The following is a 19,504-nucleotide window of genomic DNA, read 5'->3' as shown; positions in this document are numbered from 1 at the left end:
CTACTTGGACCGTAGATACGCAACTTGCACCCGCGTGGCAGCATGCGAACTGTAACCCCTGAGGCCTAGGGTTTCGCGTCGTGCAATTTGCCCCACAACAACACTCGCGTCGTGCACCACAGTTGCAGCACCGCACCACCACCCCTCCCCGCCCGTCTGCTATCCAGTCTCCTCCAGCCGCGACCGTGTCGTGCACTGCTCATCTATGCGCGAGATCATTTCCATTCAGTGTGGCCAGGCTGGTATGTGTTGTGGCGCATGGTGTGACGTCGACGCGCTCTGTGCGCGACGCGTACACAGTGCTTTGTGCTGTTGCTAACTTATAATCGCAGGGTACATATCCTCATCGTTTCTCGCTGATCCCTTACTCTAACACACACAGCAACCAGATATCCTCCGCATTCTGGGACACCATCACGAAGGAGCATGGCCTCGACAATGCCGGCCACCTCGTCGACATCTCGGACGCGCAGCGCCTCGACCGTCTCGAGGTCTTCTTCGCCGAGGGCTCGAATCGCAAATATGTCCCCCGCTCCATTGCCGTTGACCTCGAGCCTTCGACCCTCGACGCCATTCGCTCTGGACCCCAGGGAGAGCTGTTTCGGCCGGATTCGTTTGTCTCCGCAGACTCTGGCGCTGGAAATAACTGGGCTAAGGGGTTCTACACCGAAGGTGCTGAGCTGATGGAGCCGATCATGGATATTGTGCGCCGCGAAGCTGAGAATACAGACTCGCTCCAAGGATTCCAGATCACGCACTCCCTTGGTGGTGGCACTGGTTCCGGACTGGGCACATTGCTGCTCACTAAAATCCGCGAGGAGTTTCCTGACCGCATGCTTGCCACTTACTCGGTTCTCCCGTCTCCCAAAGTCGCCGAGACAGTCACGGAGCCATATAATGCCGTCCTATCCTTCCACCAGCTTGTCGAGACCGCCGACGAGACGTTTTGTCTTGACAACGAGGCGCTGTATGACATTGCCACCAAGACCTTGCGCATCCCTACGCCGGACTACCCGGACTTGAACAAGCTGATATCCATGGTCATGTCCGGCATCACAACCTGCCTGCGTTTTCCAGGCCAGCTTAACAGCGACCTGCGCAAGCTCGCAGTCAACATGGTTCCGTTCCCCCGCCTGCACTTTTTCATCGTCGGCTTCGCTCCGCTGTTTGCTGCCAACTCTCGAGATTTCCAGAATCTCGGTGTCAGAGAGTTGACGCAGCAGATGTTCAACCCCGTCAATATGATGGCCGCCGCGAACCCACTTCACGGTCGGTATCTCACTGCGTCGACCATCTTCCGCGGCAAGGTCTCCACCAAGGAAGTTGAGGACTCGGTGCTTTCCATGCGTCTAAAGAATGCATCAAACTTCGTTGAGTGGATTCCCAACAATATCCAGACGTGAGTACCGTTCTCTTGGTCTACTGCTTGTGTCTATGACTAACGGCAGCCTTAAGGTCCGTTTGCAATGTTCCTCCCGAACATTTGAAAACTGCGGCAACCTTCATAGGCAACTCGACCGCTGTGCAAGAACTGTTTGTACGCTCGAGCACGCAGTTTGCGGCGATGTTCCGCCGCAAGGCGTTTTTGCACTGGTACACTGCCGAAGGCATGGACGAGATGGAGTTCACCGAGGCCGAGACTAACTTGCAGGATTTGATTGCCGAATGTAAGTGTGCCCGGAGGATGTAACAGTTGGATGGTACTAACAATGTTGTTCAGACCAGCAATACCAAGAGGCTACCGTGGAAGACGATATTGACGACCAGTACCTGGAAGAGCCAGACGAGGTGCTCGCCGAAAACGAGGGCCTGATCTGAGCAACACGCTCCACGCACCTCCTCCCCAAAAATTACAACCATTCTCAATTTTTTGCGCGTTCAATTTCTATCTTTTGGATCCTCTCGTCGGCGCCCTCCGACACATCACACATCCCACATCTCTCTGCACGCACCTTGATCGACAGTCTCTCCTCGCCTCCGTCCGTTCTTCCGCTCTCCGACCTCACCTCCAACCTCCACCCTCCCCTCCACTCGACCTGTTTATGTAAACCTTGTATAATACAGATGGTCTGTAGGTTTTTAGCTTGTGTTTGTTATGTTTGCTTAATTAATTAATTGAAGGAAGAAAAACAGAAGTCTTGTACGTCAGCGATGAAGGCTTGGAAAGGCTGTCTTCGATTAGTTACGGCATTCGTCAACTTTCTGAATGCCTTTGTCAACACGAGGCTATTGGTACTACCTCTACATCTTGAGATGCGCACCTTCATGCCTGTGATCTGGCATCCTGACAGTACTTCATAGGTGCACGCCCCCTGACATGGCAAATTCTAGAACATCGCGCATAACTCTTCGCTGCAGAGCTTCATCGCAGTTAAATAGCCGGTGTCGTGGGTGATATAAACACGCAATAATATCTTCCTGAAACTGTAATTGAATGCGGCTGTTGAGCCGCCAAGCAACAACGCGCGTGCTTGCATAAATTCCGTGCATCCTTCGGAAATCTGTGCTGCGGGAAGACATGAATCGCACAGATTTAGTGTGATTTCCTGTCATCGCCCTTACAAATTGTGCCAATTAAAGCGGTTTTAGTTGGTACGTGGAAATCAAAATAACATTCAAGCCCATACAGGCACAGTTGCAGAGATTATGAGGATAGAGTTACAGCATATACACCTTACCCTCGTATTGCAATGATTTGGGACTCTACTGCGACAAGATAGAGAGTAAGTGATGTTACAAGCAATTGTACACGTGGGGGTGCAGTGGGGGTTTCACAGATTACGCCTGAACCCCATGCAATGCTGTGGAAGGCATACCCATAAGTGTGAAGTAGAACACAATACAGTTCTGGTCGAGTACAAGGTTGTGTAACAGTTGTAGTTCGTTGCTAGTGTGCTTGATTTATGTAGCGGCATAATCTTGATGAAATCATATTAGAGAGAAGCCACTTTGAGCAATCCAGCGGCACGGCCACTGTCGTCAGGCCAACTACTATCCTCTGTCTCCCATCTTTGCCTCCTTGTGCAATGTCGTCCTCCGCAGCACAATCCGCCGCCGGCGGTGCGACGCCGTTTCCATTTCCATCTATATACTCCTTTCCCCCCTTCTTCACGCGGCAGCCGAACAGCCAAACATGGTCCTCCCAGCTCTCTCTCTGGAGCTCGCTCATTCTCGCATACTGCCGTTACAACCGCGTCTGGCGCATCGACCTCAATACTGCGATTGAATGGGATCTTTTTCACAACAAGGAGTTGAACCGCGCACTCAAGCTTGAGACGTGCAAGGAGGTGCTTGAGCATATGGTCAAGAAGGGTGACGCGGAGTGGGTGTCGGGCACCGATCGAAGTAGCGCGGGAAAGACTACAAGCGCGGTGATATATTGGCGACGGCCAGAGGAGTGGGCGAATATCATATCCGACTGGGTATGTTGCTGAAGGGAGAATTGAGTGGATGTGGCAGACGCTGACAAGATGTTCGAAGATCGACTTAACCGGGCAAAAGAACGCTATTCTTACAATGTACGAGATTTCAGACGGCGATTTATCGTACTCTCAAGGCAAGCCTACCTATATATGCATCCGGCGATGTCTGGCTAACACGCGGCAATAGATTTCCACGGCATTGACTCTTCCATTCTGCGCCGGGCTCTAGACGTGCTTGTTCGCCGAGGGCTGGCACAAATAATGCGTTCCGCAGATGGCGAAGAGGCTGGAGTAAAGATTTTTGGAAATCCATAAGTGATGCAGTAGCAGGAATACGAGGAGTTTTGTGTTTGGATTATTGGTTTAGTAATGTTCCCTGCAGGTTGACGACTGCGAGCTGACGATTAGAGCAAGGTATTGCATTTGGGAAGGCGGTTAGTCGTATGTACTGTATATATCCTGTTAATTGACTAATTCTGCCTGTGATATTGGCTTTTCGTAGACATGTGGACTCGCACGACGGGAGCATCGAGCGGCACGATAAGGTGTCGTTCGGAACGTGACCAAGCTTTCATTTCGCCCGTCGCTTCCCCGGACTTTCTCCGTCCACCTTGTACAAGGCACAACGCTATGTGCCGGCAGACAAGGGTCTGGGGGTTCATCATCTTCACTCTGTGCCACCGGGCTTTCACAGCTTCATAATCACCGCCCACTAATCCACCAAGCTATTTTACTTGTCCGCAATGCCCGAGATCAAAGCCTTGCTTTTCGACGTCTTCGGCACTGTCGTCGACTGGCGCACCTCTGTGCGCGAGTTCCTCATCGCGCACGTCCCTGCGTCCCATGCTACCACGACCGCGGCGGGCGTTGATTGGGATAAGTTTGCAGATGAGTGGCGGAACGGGTACTACGAGTTCACATTCGCAGGGTCAACGCTGGCGCAGGGCGAGGAGGCGCAGTTTGTGACTGTGGATCAGCAGTACCGCATGTCGCTTGGAGGACTCGCGACGAAGTACGGGCTCAATGACATGTGGTCGCAGGCGGATCTTGATAAGATCGCGGATGCTTGGCATTATTTGAAAGGCAAGCGATGGAAAAGAGTGCGCATGATACAGAGCAGTTCAATTTTAACGTAAGGCTTAGGCTGGGATGATACTGTTGAAGGACTCTCGCTCCTCAAATCGAAGTACATCATCTGCACGCTCTCCAACGGCAACGTCAAACTTCTCGTCGACATGGTAAGTTACATCGCGTGATCCTTTTCTCCTTGGCTTCTCTGACACGTCATCTCCGCGCACAGGCAAAGTATGCCAATCTGCCATGGGACATGATCTTCGGGGGCGACGTCTTCAAGGTCTATAAGCCCTCCCCATTGACATACCTCGGTGCAGCCGAGTTCCTCAAACTGAAGCCTGAAAAGTATGTATTTACGTTCATAGCTATAGTAGCTAGTTTATAGATCTAACACATCCGCGCCTGCGCGTCCTTCTTGACAGCATTTGCATGGTCGCCGCGCATATATACGATCTCCAGGCCGCAAAGGCGCTCGGGTTCAACACCGCGTACGTGAACAGACAAGGTGAGGACATCGGAAAGGTTGTGACGCCGAGTGATGTGGATTACTATGCGGATAGTTTCATCGAGCTGTTCTCGAAGATGGGAAACTGAACTTGAGTGCGCAACACATCCATGTTGCTGGTCGCTCGTGACGTCACCACAATGTGCTATACCGATTGTTGTCATGACGGTTTGTTAGCTTGTGCTTGTCATCAAGTATGAAAAGAACGTACCTGCCGAACACTCGCTCGACGGCATGCTACTCCAAGTTTCTTCAACTTCAACCTGCCAGCTTGCATAGATTCTTGCTTATTTAGCATATCGCCCTGATCCCATGAGGAACAAAGTGATAGCATGGAAGAAACGAGATTTATCTCTGATGGGTTGGGCCCCCCCGCACAAAGCGACTGCCCACTAAATACTTCCTAGAGCGCCGTGCTCCGCTGGCATCCACAGAGGATCCTGTTCGATCAGCCCAAGAGTGACAGAGGTGCGATCGGACGCTGGATCTGTATCTGAGCAAGAACTGCCGATGAGCAAACATTGGTCTCCTGCGCAATCGAAGTTGCAGGCACAGGGGTCCTTGTGATCTCAACATTCAAGTCACTGCCGATGGCTTTTGTGCGGCGCAACACGAAGTCCGGTGCCGTCCTGGTTTGTCGCGTTTTTTAGAACTCGATGGCTATCATAGCCGCCTCTTTGCGAGAACAGAATTATATTAGAAGAACACCTTCTGTTGCATTGCACGAGAGCGGTGATTGCAAAAGAGCGAGAGTCCAAATCAGACATTGTGACGCGGACCGATCCCTTTCCTAAGACACAATTTCAATACATATCGCCGACGCTGTCTCGTCCTTTACCATATGAGTCACCGGTAAAGGCGCGATCGAGGCATCACAACGTCCAGTAAACATCCGATGAGTCGCGTCGTGAAATAAGATCGCCACTCCCGCTTCTCGCGCGCAAGAGGAAGGTGGTTGGGGGGTCCATTCTGCATATAAGCACAAGGGCAATGGATGGTTATGGAAGGAGTGAAATTATCGATTATCTAAAGAAAGGAGATCATATTCCTTCCCTCGTGATCTTGTCTCCCGAACAATTAATAGTCGCAAGAAAACGAGTCCAGCAACAATGCGATTGATAAAATATCTCCATGTCAACATCCAGAGATCCTATAGCCCGGCTTAGCAACGCTGCGGCTGCGGCTGCTGCCGTGCACCCCACGCTTCAAACTTCAATTTTTGCTCGAGAACGAGACCACGCTAGTCTCCTCGTGAAATTCCAAATATTATTGTGTCATAGTTCGCAATCATCACAAACAACTACTCATACACGATGCTACTACTACATGCCCAAGTAGCGTCACCGCAACCCCCCCCCCCCCCCCCCCCGACCAAGCTACATATCAGAAACATCATTTCTTAGTCTATGCCCGTCATGCTCCCGCTGCTTCGTATGAACATAATTTTAAGGAATGCCCGATGTTATGCAATTCCTTACTTTTAGTCTGTTACTGTTATCACCCGCTATTAATGCATCGTCCGTCCTTGCTGCTGGGGTGGACCCTGTTGCGGTTGCTATTATATTCATCGCATTAGCCTCGACGCATTAATATCACGACAACTAAGACCTTACCTGTGCCATGACAGTTTGCAATAACGCGCTGCCGAATTTACCGGTAATGGCCTCACACTCTGCAAGAAACATTCGGTTGAGATTGTAAAAACTCGCAAATGTCGCCGGATCAGCATACGCGTGTAAGTCTCGGCGGACGTTGATGATCCTCACTGTGCGCGCTTGTGTAATATCTACGGCGTCCATGATCACGTCCGATATGTCAAGTATCGTATCCATTGATGATGTGATATCAAGTAAGAGCTTCTGCTGTACCGACAACCGCCGCAATAGCTCGGATATGCCGGTAAAAATATCCACAAGCATGCTCTCAAACTCCTGTGGTCGCATTTCACGCAGCATGCGTTCTAGAGTTGCAGATTTCTGCGCCGTACTCGCCGTACGCCCCGTTGCACTGCTTGATACGGAAATCGTATCGTCGTTGGTGTTTGTCGGAAGGTTTCGTTTGATCAGATTTCTCACGTCTCGCATAATGGCATCGCGGTATCGTTGCATGCCGCTGTCCACAGCACCGACTTTAGCCAAGCCGCGCAAGTGAGCGGCGATCTGCGGCTTGAGGTTTTCTGGCAGGACCATATACGTAGTGTTGATCGGGACTCCCTTGCCTGAAGGCGTATTCATGGCTCGGTTCAGCTTTGAGCTCGTGTATGTCCTAGTTAGCCTGTCGAGAGTTTCTTGCGTCGGCACTGATGCGACATGACGTCGTAGATCTTCGAGCAAACAACCTGTAAACCGAATTTGATACTCCGTCGTCACCCGACTCCGCAGTATTCCGAGCTTCTCTTGTAGCTTGGTTGTTCCTGGTACGGTCGATAAATCAGAAAGAGGATACCTCCAGGTCTTGCACTCTGGAATTTCAGATATAAATGCAGCCATAGGAATGGTGCCAGTAATGATCTCTTCTATAAAGAGCGTCTGGTCCCAGCACTCATCGGTGCTTCCGTCCTGCCATAATTTCTCGGCGTTATCTGCAAGCTCCATCATAATCACGATCTGCAGAGAGGCCTGCTCAAGCTTCTGAACATTTTCTCGTCGTTGCTGCAACCGCAGGATTTCAAGTCCAAATTGGGCTTGTTCGCTGTCCACTCGTTTCAAGTCTTCCCGTAGTCCCTCAATTTTCTCCACGGCGCTTCGAGTTTCTGTGTGCAGATTCCGTAGATCGCCAAGCGCCGCAAAAAATGATGGCGATGCCTTTGAGATCTCATTGATCAGATGGACTTCGACTATATCTAGATACCAGGACAATTTCTCTTGTAATATTGCATTGTTTGCGAGGGACTTTCGTGTCGAATGCTCTTGCTGCGCGGCTGATGCGATACCAGGAATTTGGGCTTGGGCTGTGGCTGCAGTCGAAGTAGCTGTAATGCTTGCTGAAGAAGACAAGATCTCAGACTTCTCCGAAACAACGTCAAAAATACGGGGATTCTCAAGCTTGAAATCCTGACTGAAGTAAACAGAAGGAATTGTCGACAACGGAGCAACTGTCACGCTGTTATGTCGCCGCCGACGAGGTTCATTATCATCCCCCGCCAGTTTTGACGAATTGCTCTCAAAGACCGTGCTACCATGCCGTAGTAGCTTAGAATCCAAAAGCTCGATAAAAGCTGCTGCCGAGTCTCCATCTTCGTCAAAAGAGACGCGGCTTGCAAGAGAGTCTCTTCGAGCCGGCAGAGGATGCTCTCGTGATGTGGTGGTGGTCTCTGGTATCAGCGCACTTCCAAGAAATTCAACTTTGGTATTGCGAAGATGTCGATATTCTTCGTATATAGCTGATATGCTTTTAATATATGAATCAAAGGCTTGCTGTGGTACAAGATTGATGTTTGTAAGCACGACTGGTGGAATATCCCGGGTTGTCGGCGCAGGAGCTGCCTGCAGATCCGAAATCGAGTTCAGAATCGACGAGATAGCTGAAGCAAGCCATTAGTAATGTATTATAAAGTCTCGGTGAAGAGCGATTGGATTACTCACCATTTGTTTCTATAGCACTTTGATCCAGCCCACTAGTCGATGACTCTTGGCCGACGCTCGTGAGCACCGAGTGTATACTGTCCAGCGACGCCGCTCGCCGTCCTGTGACATCCGTACTGCTACTGCTGCTGCTTGCGGCAGCAGGTGTAGCGTTTGCCGACTTGCGTTGCTCGGCAGATTTTGGACCTGGTGGCGTTGTCATTGCACCTCAGCGTTCAGGCTGAGGCTTGCTCGTTGCGTGGCCAAGCGTGGGGAGCCGACGGTTCACTGATCTAGGGTCTGCGAAGAGACAGCCGCAGTAGTGTGCACAGCTGTGACACCGCTGTACGGCTATGAAGACTCGCGTGATATCACAAGAACATATGAAGGCCCTTAGCATATCTCTAAACGCTACGAAGCCTACGCTACCACGCAGACCGTCCTCGAACCGAGATGCCCAGCTCTGTGCTATCTGCAGTTGCGGGTTGTTGCGGTCATGATGGTTCGTCGCTGCTGCTGCTTGCGCGGCAGCGCGCCAAACACAAGCTGGTGTACACGAACCCCAAATCCGACATACCACGTGCTCAGTCAATTGTTGGCGTCCGGGTAAATGTCCGGTCCCGTCGCGACGCGACGCGACGCGACGCGCTCTGAACAAACCTTAATCTTAATTATTATACTGACGCGTTCGTGCGGTCACCGCCAACCCCTTGTTCCCTTCCGCGCTTCCTTACTCTGCGCTTCACACCCACTCTTTCGTTCCACTCTCCCTCCTCTCTGCCGGCGTCCTCTTCCACTGCTCATCTCAGCAATGTCGTTCGATCAAGCTCGCGTTTATGCTGCGACCGTCCTTCCCAGCGAGGTCTCCGGAGAAGACTCTCGCCTCGAACTTGAGGAAAGCTTCCATGACTTCATTCTGGAGTTTCGAATTGAGAACGACTTCATCTATCGGTGAGCATTGCCTTGACTTCATTCACGTACTGTGGAGCTCGTTCTTATTCCTGTTACAGCGACCAACTGAGAGAGAACATCCTTATCAAGAAGTACTGCCTCTCGGTAGACGTCGGACATCTGATTTCGTATAACGAGGAGCTCGCGCACCGGTTGTCTAATGAACCAGCAGAACTTCTTCCTCTTGTACGTTACTCTAATTACTCTGCCTATTGATCTTCACTTGCTGACTGGTATAATCAGTTTGAAAGTGCTGCGAGGGACGTTGGACGGCGACTCATATTCTCAGGCAAAAAGAAGAACTCGACCGACGATGAGGAGAAACAGCAGGAGGACGAACTTCGCCGCAAGGTGCCATACTGTCAGATCATTCTTCATTCCAACTCGAATATGCTGCCGATCCGTGATCTTGGCGCCACACATATCTCGAAACTCGTTCGCATCCCTGGAATCGTCATCGGTGCTTCCACATTGTCCTCGAAGGCCACGCTGCTGCATCTCATGTGCAGGTCATGCCAACATATCAAGAAGCTTTATATTGGCGGCGGCTTTGCCGGCGTGCAGATGCCGCACGAATGCGATGGTCCCGAGAGCGCAGACGGCACCCCGAAGAACTGCGGTCGAGACCCCTTTATTATTGTACACGAGAAGTGTGTCTTTGTGGACCAGCAGGTACTAAAGCTGCAGGAGGCACCAGATATGGTTCCCGTTGGCGAGTTACCGCGACATATAATTCTGTCCGCTGACAGATACTTGACGAACAAAGTTGTGCCGGGCAGCAGATGCACGATCATGGGCATCTACTCGATTTATCAATCCAAGGCTGCGACTCGTGGAACAGGCAAGGCGGTTGCTATCCGGAATCCCTATATTCGTGTGGTTGGAATTCAGGTCGAGTTAGATCATAACCATGAGGCATCAATGTCGTTCACAGATGAGGAAGAGGAAGAGTTTCTTGCGCTTTCTCGTCACCCGCGGCTCCACGAAATCTTTTCCAACAGTATTGCACCATCCATCTTTGGCAATGTAGACATCAAGAAGGCTATTGCGTGTCTTCTTATGGGTGGGTCTAAGAAACTTCTTCCGGATGGCATGCGTCTACGTGGCGACATCAATGTTCTCTTGCTTGGCGATCCAGGTACCGCAAAGTCACAGCTGCTCAAGTTCGTTGAGAAGGTGTCTCCGATTGCGATCTACACGTCTGGTAAAGGTTCTTCTGCCGCTGGTTTGACTGCATCTGTACAGCGAGACAGTACTACGCGCGATTTCTACCTGGAAGGCGGTGCTATGGTGCTCGCGGACGGCGGTGTGGTCTGCATTGATGAGTTTGACAAGATGCGCGACGAGGACCGTGTTGCGATTCACGAGGCAATGGAGCAGCAGACTATTTCGATTGCGAAGGCTGGTATCACAACTATTCTCAACTCGCGGACAAGTGTGCTTGCAGCTGCGAATCCTGTCTTTGGAAGATACGACGACATGAAGACACCGGGTGAGAACATCGACTTTCAGACAACTATTCTCTCGCGTTTTGATATGATTTTCATTGTTAAGGACGACCATAATGAAGGCAGGGATCAATCAGTTGCTAAACATGTTATGAATATCCACATGAACCAGAGCACCGTGGCTACTGAGGAACAGGCAGGTGAAATTCCGATTGAGAAGATGCGACGATATATTTCATACTGCAAGTCACGGTGTGCTCCGCGTCTATCATCGGAGGCTGCGGAGAAGTTGTCCAGTCACTTTGTCGGCATCCGCAAACAGGTACAGCAGGTTGAGAAAGACGCGAATGAGCGCTCTAGTATTCCCATCACTGTTCGTCAGCTTGAAGCGATCATCCGAATCACTGAATCTCTTGCGAAGCTCGAGCTGTCGCCAATTGCACGGGAGGAGCATGTTGACGAGGCAATTCGCTTGTTCTTGGCTTCGACTATGGATGCCGTTGGCCAAGGCGCTGGCTCAAGGCAAGAGCTTGTTGACGAGGTAAACAAGATCGAGGCGGAACTCAAGCGAAGGCTTCCTATCGGATGGAGTACGTCTTATCAAACTCTGATTCGAGAGTTTGTAACTGGGGTATGCATTCATTTCTCCGTATGTGTTCAATCTGCTTCAACTACTGACAACCATCACAGAAAGGGTATACTCAGCACGCACTTGATCGAGCATTGATGATTCTTGAGCGGAGAGATACAATTCAATTTCGGCACCAGCGCTCGAATGTGTATCGTACGGGTATTTGAGGATACTCTTCCGAACTGTTTTATCGAGCTTGTGTGATTTTGTGACTGGCGTTGTGTAATTTTTATGTATCTGCAACGGTGTAACCTTGGTTTAATTATGTGTTTTACGTATTCTCTCTACCAAAGCAAATGGAAATTATTGCAAATTGACAACTAATGTACAGCTACGTCTAAAAATCGCAAAAAAACTTTGCAAATCCAATGGCAAGCATGGTTGTGACGCTAGCCATTGTCAGGTTGACTTCGTTATTGCTCATGACATTCCTGCCTGAAATGGTCTTACCCTGGAGTCTCATCTTGTGCCCACCGTCAACCTCAATGATCTTGCCCTTTTCATTTGCAACAGACTCCTGAAGCGTTGCGCCGAGCACAGAATCCAGAACGCTGCCCACGAATCCAGCAAGCGTAATGCCAAGCACCAGCTTTGTGCGTGCCCACATTGTCCATGTCTGGCAGAACGGCGTGAAAAGGGCAGCCATGAGCCCGATGATGAAACCACCGCCTGCAGCAGCTTTGAGACCGGTCACTGATACACCACCATTTGTTCCCGGGGGGCACTGGCGCAAGGTGGTGATTAGGAACGGGCGCGTCTTTGATAGTATGCCTAGTTCAGATGACCACGTGTCTGCTGTGACCGCCGCGTATTGGCTAGATATTGAATCAATTCTAGATGTTCTGAGCACGATAGCGCGGATTGGTCGAGATACTTACGCGAAGATTCCAATCACGAGAAGGTCATTGTGGAAGCATGGTAACTTGCGAGTAAATAGGTGAAGGACTATCAGTAGCGTAGCCGGAAGCGAGTTTGCTAGAACCTGAATCTCGTTCCGTGGTCCTTCACCACCTTCCTCGCCGTTTGAGGTTGTCGTCAACTTCCGCTTGATCTCGACTTTCACCTGCGCAATCATTCGCGAGTAAGCTAAATAATTCTGAACTGTCAGGAAACTAGCTGTGCACCTTTGTAAATGCCGTACCGGTGATGAAGAATGTGAACAGCAGTATCGTAAATATGCTCCATGGATGAATGGCATGGATGAAGCCAGTCACCGCTGCAGCTTTAATACCGTTAGAAGTCAGCGACCGGCGCTTCGACGCGCGCGCCATCATAGCGGATACTGCGAGAAGCCGTAGAACAAGGGCAAAATATGCCATTGTAGATGAATTTCCTAGTGTGATCTGTTTGTGTGGTCAGTGATGTGGGAACAAGATGATACACTTTGGTGAGGCGGCGAGGTAGTAGAGGACGAGACTACGTTCCTAAAGCCGCACGCAATCGCCCAATGGCCATGAACGAATCCTTTCACGCATTGCAGTTGATTTAGCTCCAGTTCTTCATTGGTTCAAAGAGGTCGACCTAGGCTCTGACTCTATATTACGGGCAACCATAATGACGATTAGGTTATATCATAGTGACTCGGAATTCGGAAACAATACCTGAATCGCAGAGAGCCCAATTTAGCGAGTCACGGCAAGAGGGGCCAGTATGTCAGACAAGTCAATTTCAAAGATACTGCATGATTATAACTAGGTATGTTCAAGTACAAAATATAACACCATTGCCTAAACTGAGAGTGGATGAAATGATTGGAATTCACAATGAAAGCATAGTAAGTCTGTGTGATGTCTGTATGTTTGCCATTGGCACTCTGGCCTAGGTACAGGTCCTATATATATTGCGTAACTGCGCCATGCAGACAGAAAGATCTTGAGCAATCTTGAACAATCATATTTCCGAACTGTATACCGAAAGAGAATCTGCTCTGCTATGACGATAAGGCGATTGATGTGCGGAGTACGGCGGAAATCGCGGGTCATCATCGTATGCTCCTCCATAACTATAAGGGTTTGGGCCAGCTGACAAGTTCGTCTCCTTCATTTGTAGTGAGGGTAGTTGTTGCATGTCAATGTTAGGGTAAATTGTGGTGTCAGAATCCACCTGGCTATTCTTGGATCGGAAGCTTCCAAAGCATTGGAATAGACTGCACGAAGAACGGGAGCTGGCATTGACGCCATCTGCAGCATGTGGTGTTGAATACTGCTTCACCCCAACACAGGTCGAGGTCACGAATGCAATAAACTCAAAGACGGAAAAGGCGATTGCTGCTTTGGCAGTGTTGCAACCTGTCCCACAGGACGACTTCGCGTACGTGGCAGCTGGACAACCGGTTAATTTGATTCTGCACGAATTATGATGACATGTGCGCACCACTCACCTAAGGCAATAAATCCACTGATCCAAAAAATGCTGGTAAGAACTTCAACTGCCAGGGGTATAAGTGGGACAGCTTCGGTAAGAAGAGGGCAAAACACTGGTGCGCCAACAACGTATGCGAGGACAATAAATGACCAAAGACTGCAAAATAGCACGAATCCTGCTGAACTCGTGGCGCTAGCGTGCAAGGTACTAGCGGTGAGGCAAAGCACTAGCAGCGAGAAGCCAGTCTGGATAAAACGGATGAGTCCGAGTCGCGGGAGCAAAATGTCGAAAGCCGTCATGGTCTAATGGAAATTGACCGCACTTGTAGAGTAAGTGTGGTCAGTAGAGAGAAGGGAAAAGGTGTCCGCCTCCTCCGCTCGTTTCCGGGAACAGAAGTGAAGAATCTGGCTGAGAGGCCGCGTATTTATTTACATTTGGACTGGCCCGGAGTACGGGCGTAAAAATGTAAACAGTACGAGCGTGCGTTTGTGGCAGATGTCGACAAGGGTGTGGCACTGAGCCAGGGGTCAGGGGTCAGTTGACGTCATTCTAACTTTCGAAGTCAACTCAGCCACACTCTGTGCGGCGTAGATGAGTTAGTTGTGCGGCGCCGCGTTTTCTGAGAGGGTGAGACCGCGCCCCGGCGGGGGCTATGCAAGCCTGGCTGTGCGAACACCCTCGTCATCGGTCGATGCGACTCGCAGGCATCCGGTCAATCAGCCTGACTTCACTCTTGAGACGTAGGTCGCCTACTGAATCAATGGATACGGTAACAACCGAAATAGTCGGATGTCTCTCAAGATAGATCAACGATTGCGCATGTAGTTGCATTCTACTTGGCTTCAGCACCAAACAGCCACTCGTAACTTCGAGTCTTGACTAGCCTATAGTGCTCAAGGGAACCATGTATCATCTTTGGCAGCGGTTGTGAAACTGCTGCTTCATTCCAGCTATCATACGGTCTCCCCCGACGATCATAACGGACTGGAATATTTTGAAAACAGGAGGCGTTTCCCATACTGCTTGAACTGACAGGGGCCGGTAAAGCTTTTTGATGCAGTTGATTAAGGCTATAATCAGGTCTTGAAGTACTAACTTGTTGCTCTATCTGCAGCACTGCCGAGTCTTTTAATGTGCTACTGTCTCTTCGCAACTTGTTGCAAGCAAAGATCTGAATCTGCATACTCTCTTATTTAGGTCAGCAGCTAATAAAATACCAGACTACAATACTCTAACTCCAACTGTCGAGAGTTTCTTGTGATTGAGATGATCGATCGAGCATGGTTTAGTTGTCAAAGTTGGACGTTGCAGTCAACGGCGCGGGTCTTGTACAGCTCCATACGAAACCCGTTACGGTTGGAGGCCAGGCACGTCGGCGAGCGCACAAGCTGCTGGGCGTGCGTGAGCTGACGACGACGAGTCGAATCCTGACGGAAGCATCTTGGCCTGACAAGAGTCGGCTACCACTAGATACAGCTAGGTAGTAGTAAGACGCCTCACGAAGCCGGTACGTGACAGCCCGGCAGCCAAGCCAATCGCAGTAGCTGACCCGGGCACATCGCAGCATGACGACGATACCGCGAACTGTTGCGGTTGCCATTGGAGGCGGTGGGTTTCTACTGCCATTTCGCCCCTCAGCTCCCGCTGGCCGTCGTCGCCTTTGGTTCTCTTCAACGCTACTCCGCACACCTTGTAGGCCCACCACAATGGGTATGCCGACGCTCCCCTTCTCTCTTTGGTCTTTTTTCTTCCCTTTTCTTCTCTCGTCCCGTCTTCGTCCCTGTCTTGACACCTCTTTCCTTCCCCGTGCTCTCTGTCACCGCTCTCTTGTTTGACTCGTGAGCACCCTCAATCGGTCCGCTCCTCGTTTCCTTTCTTCTCTTGTTTGTAATGGCGATTTCGTCCCCTTCCTTGCGTACTAGCTCGATATTTTTCTCCGCAGTGTCATCAGCTAATGCGCCTTCAGCAAGCAGCTCTTATTACTCGAGCGACCGATCAGACTCCTATCGTAGGGTATGTGCCTTCCTGATCGATTCATCCTATCACGCCTTCTGTTCTTGAATGTGCAGCTAACTCTTGTTCCAAGGATCGTGACCGATCTCGCTCTCCTGATCGACGAAATCACTCTCACGGAGACTCACCTGCTCGACAGCGATCACCGACCGGCGGGTATAACCGGGGTTCTGGAATGGACAACGGTACGACCAGCAGCACTCAAGATCGACGAGTATATGTGGGAAACTTGCCGTATGACGTTAGATGGACTCAACTGAAGGACTTTATGCGTCAGGGTACGTGCGCAGTAACTAGGCTGGTGGAATCTTGTCTGATAATCTTACCTCTGTTCAGCGGGTGACGTGCTTTTCGCTGATGTTCTTACTCTGCCGAACGGGATGTCGAAGGTAGTTTTGACAGCGATTTGCAGGCACAACTTGAATTTGGACTTCGACTAAGCGCTTGTGTTTGCTAGGGTTGCGGGATTGTGGAATACGCCACAAAGGACCAGGCAGTGAATGCCATTAATACCCTTTCGAATCAGCCTCTGAATGGCAGGGTCATCTACGTGAGAGAGGTACTGTTGTGGGCGTTGTTGCAGAACGCATTTTTTCAGGAGGAAGTCGGTAGCTGATGGATGATTTGTACTTTGTTGTTGTAGGATCGCGAGCCCTCTCAACACACTGGTCGGAGTGCCGGCGGCCGGTTCGGTGGTTCCGGCGTTGGCGGGGCCCCTCCCACGTATGATGGATCTTCTAGTCGCGGTGGATTTGGAGGATCGGGTGTCGGCGGATTCGGCGGTTCTGCTGGCGGTATGACAGACAACGGGACCCAGTTATACGTTGGAAATGTAACTAAATTCTGTTTTCCTGTTGATCTCCATGAGACAAGCTCACGGGGCTTATTGTGGGGCGTGCTAATGTTTGGGTAGTTGCCGTACATGACTGGATGGCAGGAGTTGAAGGATCTGTTTAGACAGGCCGGCAATATTGTTCGCGCGGATATCATGCAAACTCCAGAAGGGAGATCGAAAGGGTCTGGCACGGTGGTGTTCGAATCGAGCGAAGACGCGAGGAATGCCATCAGCAAATTCAATGGCTACGAACTTCAAGGCAGGCCGCTTGAAGTACGCGAATACCGCATGGCGGGCCGCCCACCGCCTTCATCGTCATTGTATGGCGCGGCAGATGGTGGATTTCATGGAGGCTTTGGAGCTGGCGGATTCAGAGGAGGTTTCCGTGGAGGCTTTAATGACGCGGCACCTGCACCGGCAAACGAATTTACTGATGGAGCGATCGGTGGTGGTACTCCTAGTAATACAATCCACGTTCGAAACGTATGCTTGTACACTCATGAACTATTGTTGGATACTTGGACTTCTATTAACATGCACCATCATTCTAGCTTCCGTGGTCAACGAGCAATGAAGACTTAGTTGAACTCTTCCAGACAATCGGTAAAGTCTTGCGTGCCGAGATTCAATACGAGCCAAGTGGTCGATCGCAAGGAACTGGGGTTGTCGAATTCGAAAATCAAGATCTGGCGGAGACTTCGATTCAGAAGTTCCAGGGATATAGTTACGGCAACAGGTACGTCTATGCCATTTTGTGCTTTCAAGTTGGACCACACTAAGATGCACTTAGGCCCCTTGGTTTGTCCTACGTCCGCTATATCAATGGTCCTGGAATGTCCGGCATACCCGGCAATAACAACACTATTCAACTGACACATATTGGTCAGTAGTGAGAGAATGAGCTCAGAGTGGCGCTGCTGTTAGAATGTCTGTGTCTATAACTGCGTGTAGCAACGTGAAGGGATATCTTTAGGTATGAATATAAGTGCTAGCGCATAATACCAGTCGTCATAGTCAGTCATCCCTTGTAGTTCCGAAATAAGTGAAACAGGGCTACGTGGTCAATCAGAGATCGCTGTCGGGATATAAAGGCTGACGCCCGGGGAAGCACGAGGCTTAGTCTGCGGCGGCGAGATTTTGTCGCCGGCCGGCCGACAGTTTCCCAAGCTTATCTGTGGTCCACCGCCAGCGAAGTACCTGACAAGCGCTTGATGGTGCATTTGCATCAAATTGATTGAGCACCGCGTCAGACGGGCATCGATAATTTCGTCGAAAGACTCGGCATCGCAATTTTTTTTTGCGTCCTGCGACGGCAGACCAGGACACTACCGCTTGCTCCATACGTGAGCGACATTAGCACCGCGCAAAGCACCGTGCAGACTCAAGTACCAGACTGGATCTGGGACGATTAATTGGTCCGGACGACAGATAGTATACTGCGAATTGCACTGTCTCATAAGTGAAGTTTTACTTGCCACCATATTTTCATCATGAGCGCGTCAAGGTAAGCTGTACCCGAAACGAAGCACCGATGACAATACATATATTCTAACAACTGTATTTTCGTCCACAGTGGTTACAGATTCAATTCATCACTTCACCAGCGCGATGCACGCACCCAACTTTTTGGCGAGTTCGAGTCGTCACGGCCGACGTCGCCAATAAATGGATACCGTGCAGCCACGCCGAATACGCGCGGCCAGTACTCTGATAGCGTAATGTCGGGACTCGAGTCGCAGAACGACAACGAGATTGACGGTTTAACTGCCAAAGTCAAGATTCTAAAAGATGTATGTTTGTGTAGCAGCGGTGCTGTCGTTCTCGTGGAGACTAACCAGAGGCGCTCACAGATTACTATGCGAATTGGCGACGAAGTGAGGGATTCATCCAAATTCATGAGCAATTTGGTGAGTAGTCGCACGAGCTTCTATGCTCTAGTAGAGTTCGACTAACCGAAGAACAGGAATCAGGATTTGACAACACTCGCGTTCAGCTGAAAGGCACATATAACCGCATGATGCGGATGGCAGAGCGCTCTGGCGTTGGTTGGCGAGCATGGGTCGGGTTTTTCGCGTTTGTGTTTTTGATGTTTCTCTGGGTTTGGAAGTTTTGAACGGCAGGACGGATCTAGTTGGGAACTAATCAGTACATGTTGACTAGCTGGCAGCAGTCGTCTAATTTTCTTGTGCATGTATATCTACGCAATTTTCGTTCGTTCTTGTGCTTTTCCTGCACCATGTTTTGTTTGAGCTCTATGCAGCCCGATTGTACGCGCCATGTAACTATGAGCAAGCGATGGCAAAAGCATTGCAATAATTAATATCAACGGAGAGCAGTGGATTCATTCGGTGTTATTAAGACGTGATCGCTTGCTGATGCACGTATCAGAGGAAACATCGAGAGCACGCTCAGGTGGTCTCTATGCAGCCGGTCAGCTAGTAGTCGCGCACTTCTGTAGGGCAGCAGACGTCATTTTGTGTGATGCATCATCAGATTACAGTAATGGAAGGGCCGGCGGTAGAGGTGACAGGCGCGCACGTGCTGAGATCACAAGTCACGGATCAAGTGTACGGCTTGCCACGCGACTGCCGAAGCTACCGACTCACAGGGGGCTGAACTAGGCCCGCTACATACTAGCGTACTCGATGAAACTGCCGAGTCGAGAATGCTGTAAGGTGAGCCTGCAGCCAGGCTGCCT

At 50.4% G+C, this 19,504-nt stretch overlaps 9 protein-coding genes across 9 annotated transcripts; 6 read left to right on the top strand and 3 right to left on the bottom strand.

Annotated features, from left to right (window-relative positions):
* Positions 1 to 205: 205 nt before the first annotated feature.
* On the top strand, positions 206 to 1,818 carry V1518DRAFT_404528 (Tubulin/FtsZ, GTPase domain-containing protein; the record flags this gene model as incomplete). The annotated part of the gene is made up of 5 exons (XM_066901893.1): positions 206 to 242; positions 333 to 348; positions 383 to 1,399; positions 1,456 to 1,667; positions 1,721 to 1,818. 5 exons carry the CDS (start codon positions 206 to 208, stop codon positions 1,816 to 1,818), a joined length of 1,380 nt encoding a protein of 459 aa, XP_066760757.1.
* Positions 1,819 to 3,026: 1,208 nt separating this feature from the next.
* On the top strand, positions 3,027 to 3,737 carry V1518DRAFT_437248 (ESCRT-II complex subunit-domain-containing protein; the record flags this gene model as incomplete). The annotated part of the gene is made up of 3 exons (XM_066906320.1): positions 3,027 to 3,422; positions 3,481 to 3,556; positions 3,610 to 3,737. 3 exons carry the CDS (start codon positions 3,027 to 3,029, stop codon positions 3,735 to 3,737), a joined length of 600 nt encoding a protein of 199 aa, XP_066760756.1.
* A 428-nt stretch (positions 3,738 to 4,165) lies between these two features.
* Positions 4,166 to 5,090, top strand: V1518DRAFT_371933 (HAD-like domain-containing protein; the record flags this gene model as incomplete). The annotated part of the gene is made up of 4 exons (XM_066901375.1): positions 4,166 to 4,541; positions 4,566 to 4,660; positions 4,723 to 4,841; positions 4,919 to 5,090. 4 exons carry the CDS (start codon positions 4,166 to 4,168, stop codon positions 5,088 to 5,090), a joined length of 762 nt encoding a protein of 253 aa, XP_066760755.1.
* Positions 5,091 to 6,348: 1,258 nt separating this feature from the next.
* Positions 6,349 to 9,072, bottom strand: V1518DRAFT_413655 (uncharacterized protein). Its single transcript, XM_066903364.1, has 3 exons — positions 8,586 to 9,072; positions 6,615 to 8,524; positions 6,349 to 6,556 (listed from the first exon to the last, which is right to left on the bottom strand). Exons 1-3 carry the CDS (start codon positions 8,785 to 8,787, stop codon positions 6,509 to 6,511), a joined length of 2,160 nt encoding a protein of 719 aa, XP_066760754.1. The 5' UTR covers positions 8,788 to 9,072; the 3' UTR covers positions 6,349 to 6,508.
* Positions 9,073 to 9,244: 172 nt separating this feature from the next.
* Positions 9,245 to 11,926, top strand: V1518DRAFT_413653 (MCM2/3/5 family-domain-containing protein). Its single transcript, XM_066903363.1, has 4 exons — positions 9,245 to 9,515; positions 9,575 to 9,701; positions 9,759 to 11,594; positions 11,654 to 11,926. The coding sequence occupies exons 1-4, from the start codon at positions 9,376 to 9,378 to the stop codon at positions 11,759 to 11,761; spliced, it is 2,211 nt and encodes a 736-aa protein (XP_066760753.1). The 5' UTR covers positions 9,245 to 9,375; the 3' UTR covers positions 11,762 to 11,926.
* Positions 11,851 to 13,072, bottom strand: V1518DRAFT_413649 (integral membrane protein DUF92-domain-containing protein). The gene is made up of 3 exons (XM_066903362.1): positions 12,719 to 13,072; positions 12,473 to 12,657; positions 11,851 to 12,409 (listed from the first exon to the last, which is right to left on the bottom strand). Exons 1-3 carry the CDS (start codon positions 12,911 to 12,913, stop codon positions 11,932 to 11,934), a joined length of 858 nt encoding a protein of 285 aa, XP_066760752.1. The 5' UTR covers positions 12,914 to 13,072; the 3' UTR covers positions 11,851 to 11,931.
* Positions 13,073 to 13,246: 174 nt separating this feature from the next.
* Positions 13,247 to 14,451, bottom strand: V1518DRAFT_413647 (membrane-associating domain-containing protein). Its single transcript, XM_066903361.1, has 2 exons — positions 13,975 to 14,451; positions 13,247 to 13,915 (listed from the first exon to the last, which is right to left on the bottom strand). Exons 1-2 carry the CDS (start codon positions 14,255 to 14,257, stop codon positions 13,485 to 13,487), a joined length of 714 nt encoding a protein of 237 aa, XP_066760751.1. The 5' UTR covers positions 14,258 to 14,451; the 3' UTR covers positions 13,247 to 13,484.
* An 862-nt stretch (positions 14,452 to 15,313) lies between these two features.
* On the top strand, positions 15,314 to 17,827 carry V1518DRAFT_413637 (uncharacterized protein). The gene is made up of 10 exons (XM_066903360.1): positions 15,314 to 15,444; positions 15,523 to 15,668; positions 15,925 to 15,971; positions 16,045 to 16,249; positions 16,308 to 16,360; positions 16,429 to 16,530; positions 16,615 to 16,803; positions 16,885 to 17,289; positions 17,358 to 17,542; positions 17,597 to 17,827. The coding sequence occupies exons 2-10, from the start codon at positions 15,524 to 15,526 to the stop codon at positions 17,694 to 17,696; spliced, it is 1,431 nt and encodes a 476-aa protein (XP_066760750.1). The 5' UTR covers positions 15,314 to 15,444; position 15,523; the 3' UTR covers positions 17,697 to 17,827.
* Positions 17,828 to 17,933: 106 nt separating this feature from the next.
* Positions 17,934 to 19,196, top strand: V1518DRAFT_413633 (uncharacterized protein). The gene is made up of 4 exons (XM_066903359.1): positions 17,934 to 18,310; positions 18,380 to 18,596; positions 18,657 to 18,713; positions 18,770 to 19,196. The coding sequence occupies exons 1-4, from the start codon at positions 18,297 to 18,299 to the stop codon at positions 18,917 to 18,919; spliced, it is 438 nt and encodes a 145-aa protein (XP_066760749.1). The 5' UTR covers positions 17,934 to 18,296; the 3' UTR covers positions 18,920 to 19,196.
* Positions 19,197 to 19,504: the final 308 nt, after the last annotated feature.

Source organism: Limtongia smithiae, assembly GCF_038497785.1.
Source record: "Limtongia smithiae strain NRRL Y-17922 unplaced genomic scaffold V1518scaffold_3, whole genome shotgun sequence".
Taxonomy (NCBI): Eukaryota; Fungi; Ascomycota; class Lipomycetes; order Lipomycetales; family Lipomycetaceae; genus Limtongia; species Limtongia smithiae.
Note: the sequence above shows the minus strand (reverse complement) of the source record. Positions and strands in the feature narration are given on the sequence as shown.

Bases quoted from the DNA above. Each gene is read 5' to 3' on its own strand.
- V1518DRAFT_413655 (XM_066903364.1), bottom strand. From the start codon at position 8,787: ATGACAACGCCACCAGGTCCAAAATCTGCCGAGCAACGCAAGTCGGCA. The intron at 8,525-8,585 runs GTGAGTAATCCA...GGCTTGCTTCAG, and splicing joins AAGTGCTATAGAAACAAATG to CTATCTCGTCGATTCTGAAC. The intron at 6,557-6,614 runs GTAAGGTCTTAG...TGAATATAATAG, and splicing joins TGCAAACTGTCATGGCACAG to CAACCGCAACAGGGTCCACC.
- V1518DRAFT_413647 (XM_066903361.1), bottom strand. From the start codon at position 14,257: ATGACGGCTTTCGACATTTTGCTCCCGCGACTCGGACTCATCCGTTTT. The intron at 13,916-13,974 runs GTGAGTGGTGCG...CCGGTTGTCCAG, and splicing joins CAGTGGATTTATTGCCTTAG to CTGCCACGTACGCGAAGTCG.
- V1518DRAFT_413637 (XM_066903360.1), top strand. From the start codon at position 15,524: ATGACGACGATACCGCGAACTGTTGCGGTTGCCATTGGAGGCGGTGGG. The intron at 15,972-16,044 runs GTATGTGCCTTC...TCTTGTTCCAAG, and splicing joins GATCAGACTCCTATCGTAGG to GATCGTGACCGATCTCGCTC. The intron at 16,531-16,614 runs GTACTGTTGTGG...TTGTTGTTGTAG, and splicing joins GGGTCATCTACGTGAGAGAG to GATCGCGAGCCCTCTCAACA.
- V1518DRAFT_413649 (XM_066903362.1), bottom strand. From the start codon at position 12,913: ATGGCATATTTTGCCCTTGTTCTACGGCTTCTCGCAGTATCCGCTATG. The intron at 12,658-12,718 runs GTGCACAGCTAG...ATGATTGCGCAG, and splicing joins CCGGTACGGCATTTACAAAG to GTGAAAGTCGAGATCAAGCG. The intron at 12,410-12,472 runs GTAAGTATCTCG...TTCAATATCTAG, and splicing joins CTCGTGATTGGAATCTTCGC to CCAATACGCGGCGGTCACAG.
- V1518DRAFT_413653 (XM_066903363.1), top strand. From the start codon at position 9,376: ATGTCGTTCGATCAAGCTCGCGTTTATGCTGCGACCGTCCTTCCCAGC. The intron at 9,702-9,758 runs GTACGTTACTCT...TGGTATAATCAG, and splicing joins CAGCAGAACTTCTTCCTCTT to TTTGAAAGTGCTGCGAGGGA. The intron at 11,595-11,653 runs GTATGCATTCAT...CAACCATCACAG, and splicing joins TTCGAGAGTTTGTAACTGGG to AAAGGGTATACTCAGCACGC.
- V1518DRAFT_413633 (XM_066903359.1), top strand. The intron at 18,597-18,656 runs GTATGTTTGTGT...AGGCGCTCACAG, and splicing joins AAGTCAAGATTCTAAAAGAT to ATTACTATGCGAATTGGCGA. The intron at 18,714-18,769 runs GTGAGTAGTCGC...ACCGAAGAACAG, and splicing joins CCAAATTCATGAGCAATTTG to GAATCAGGATTTGACAACAC.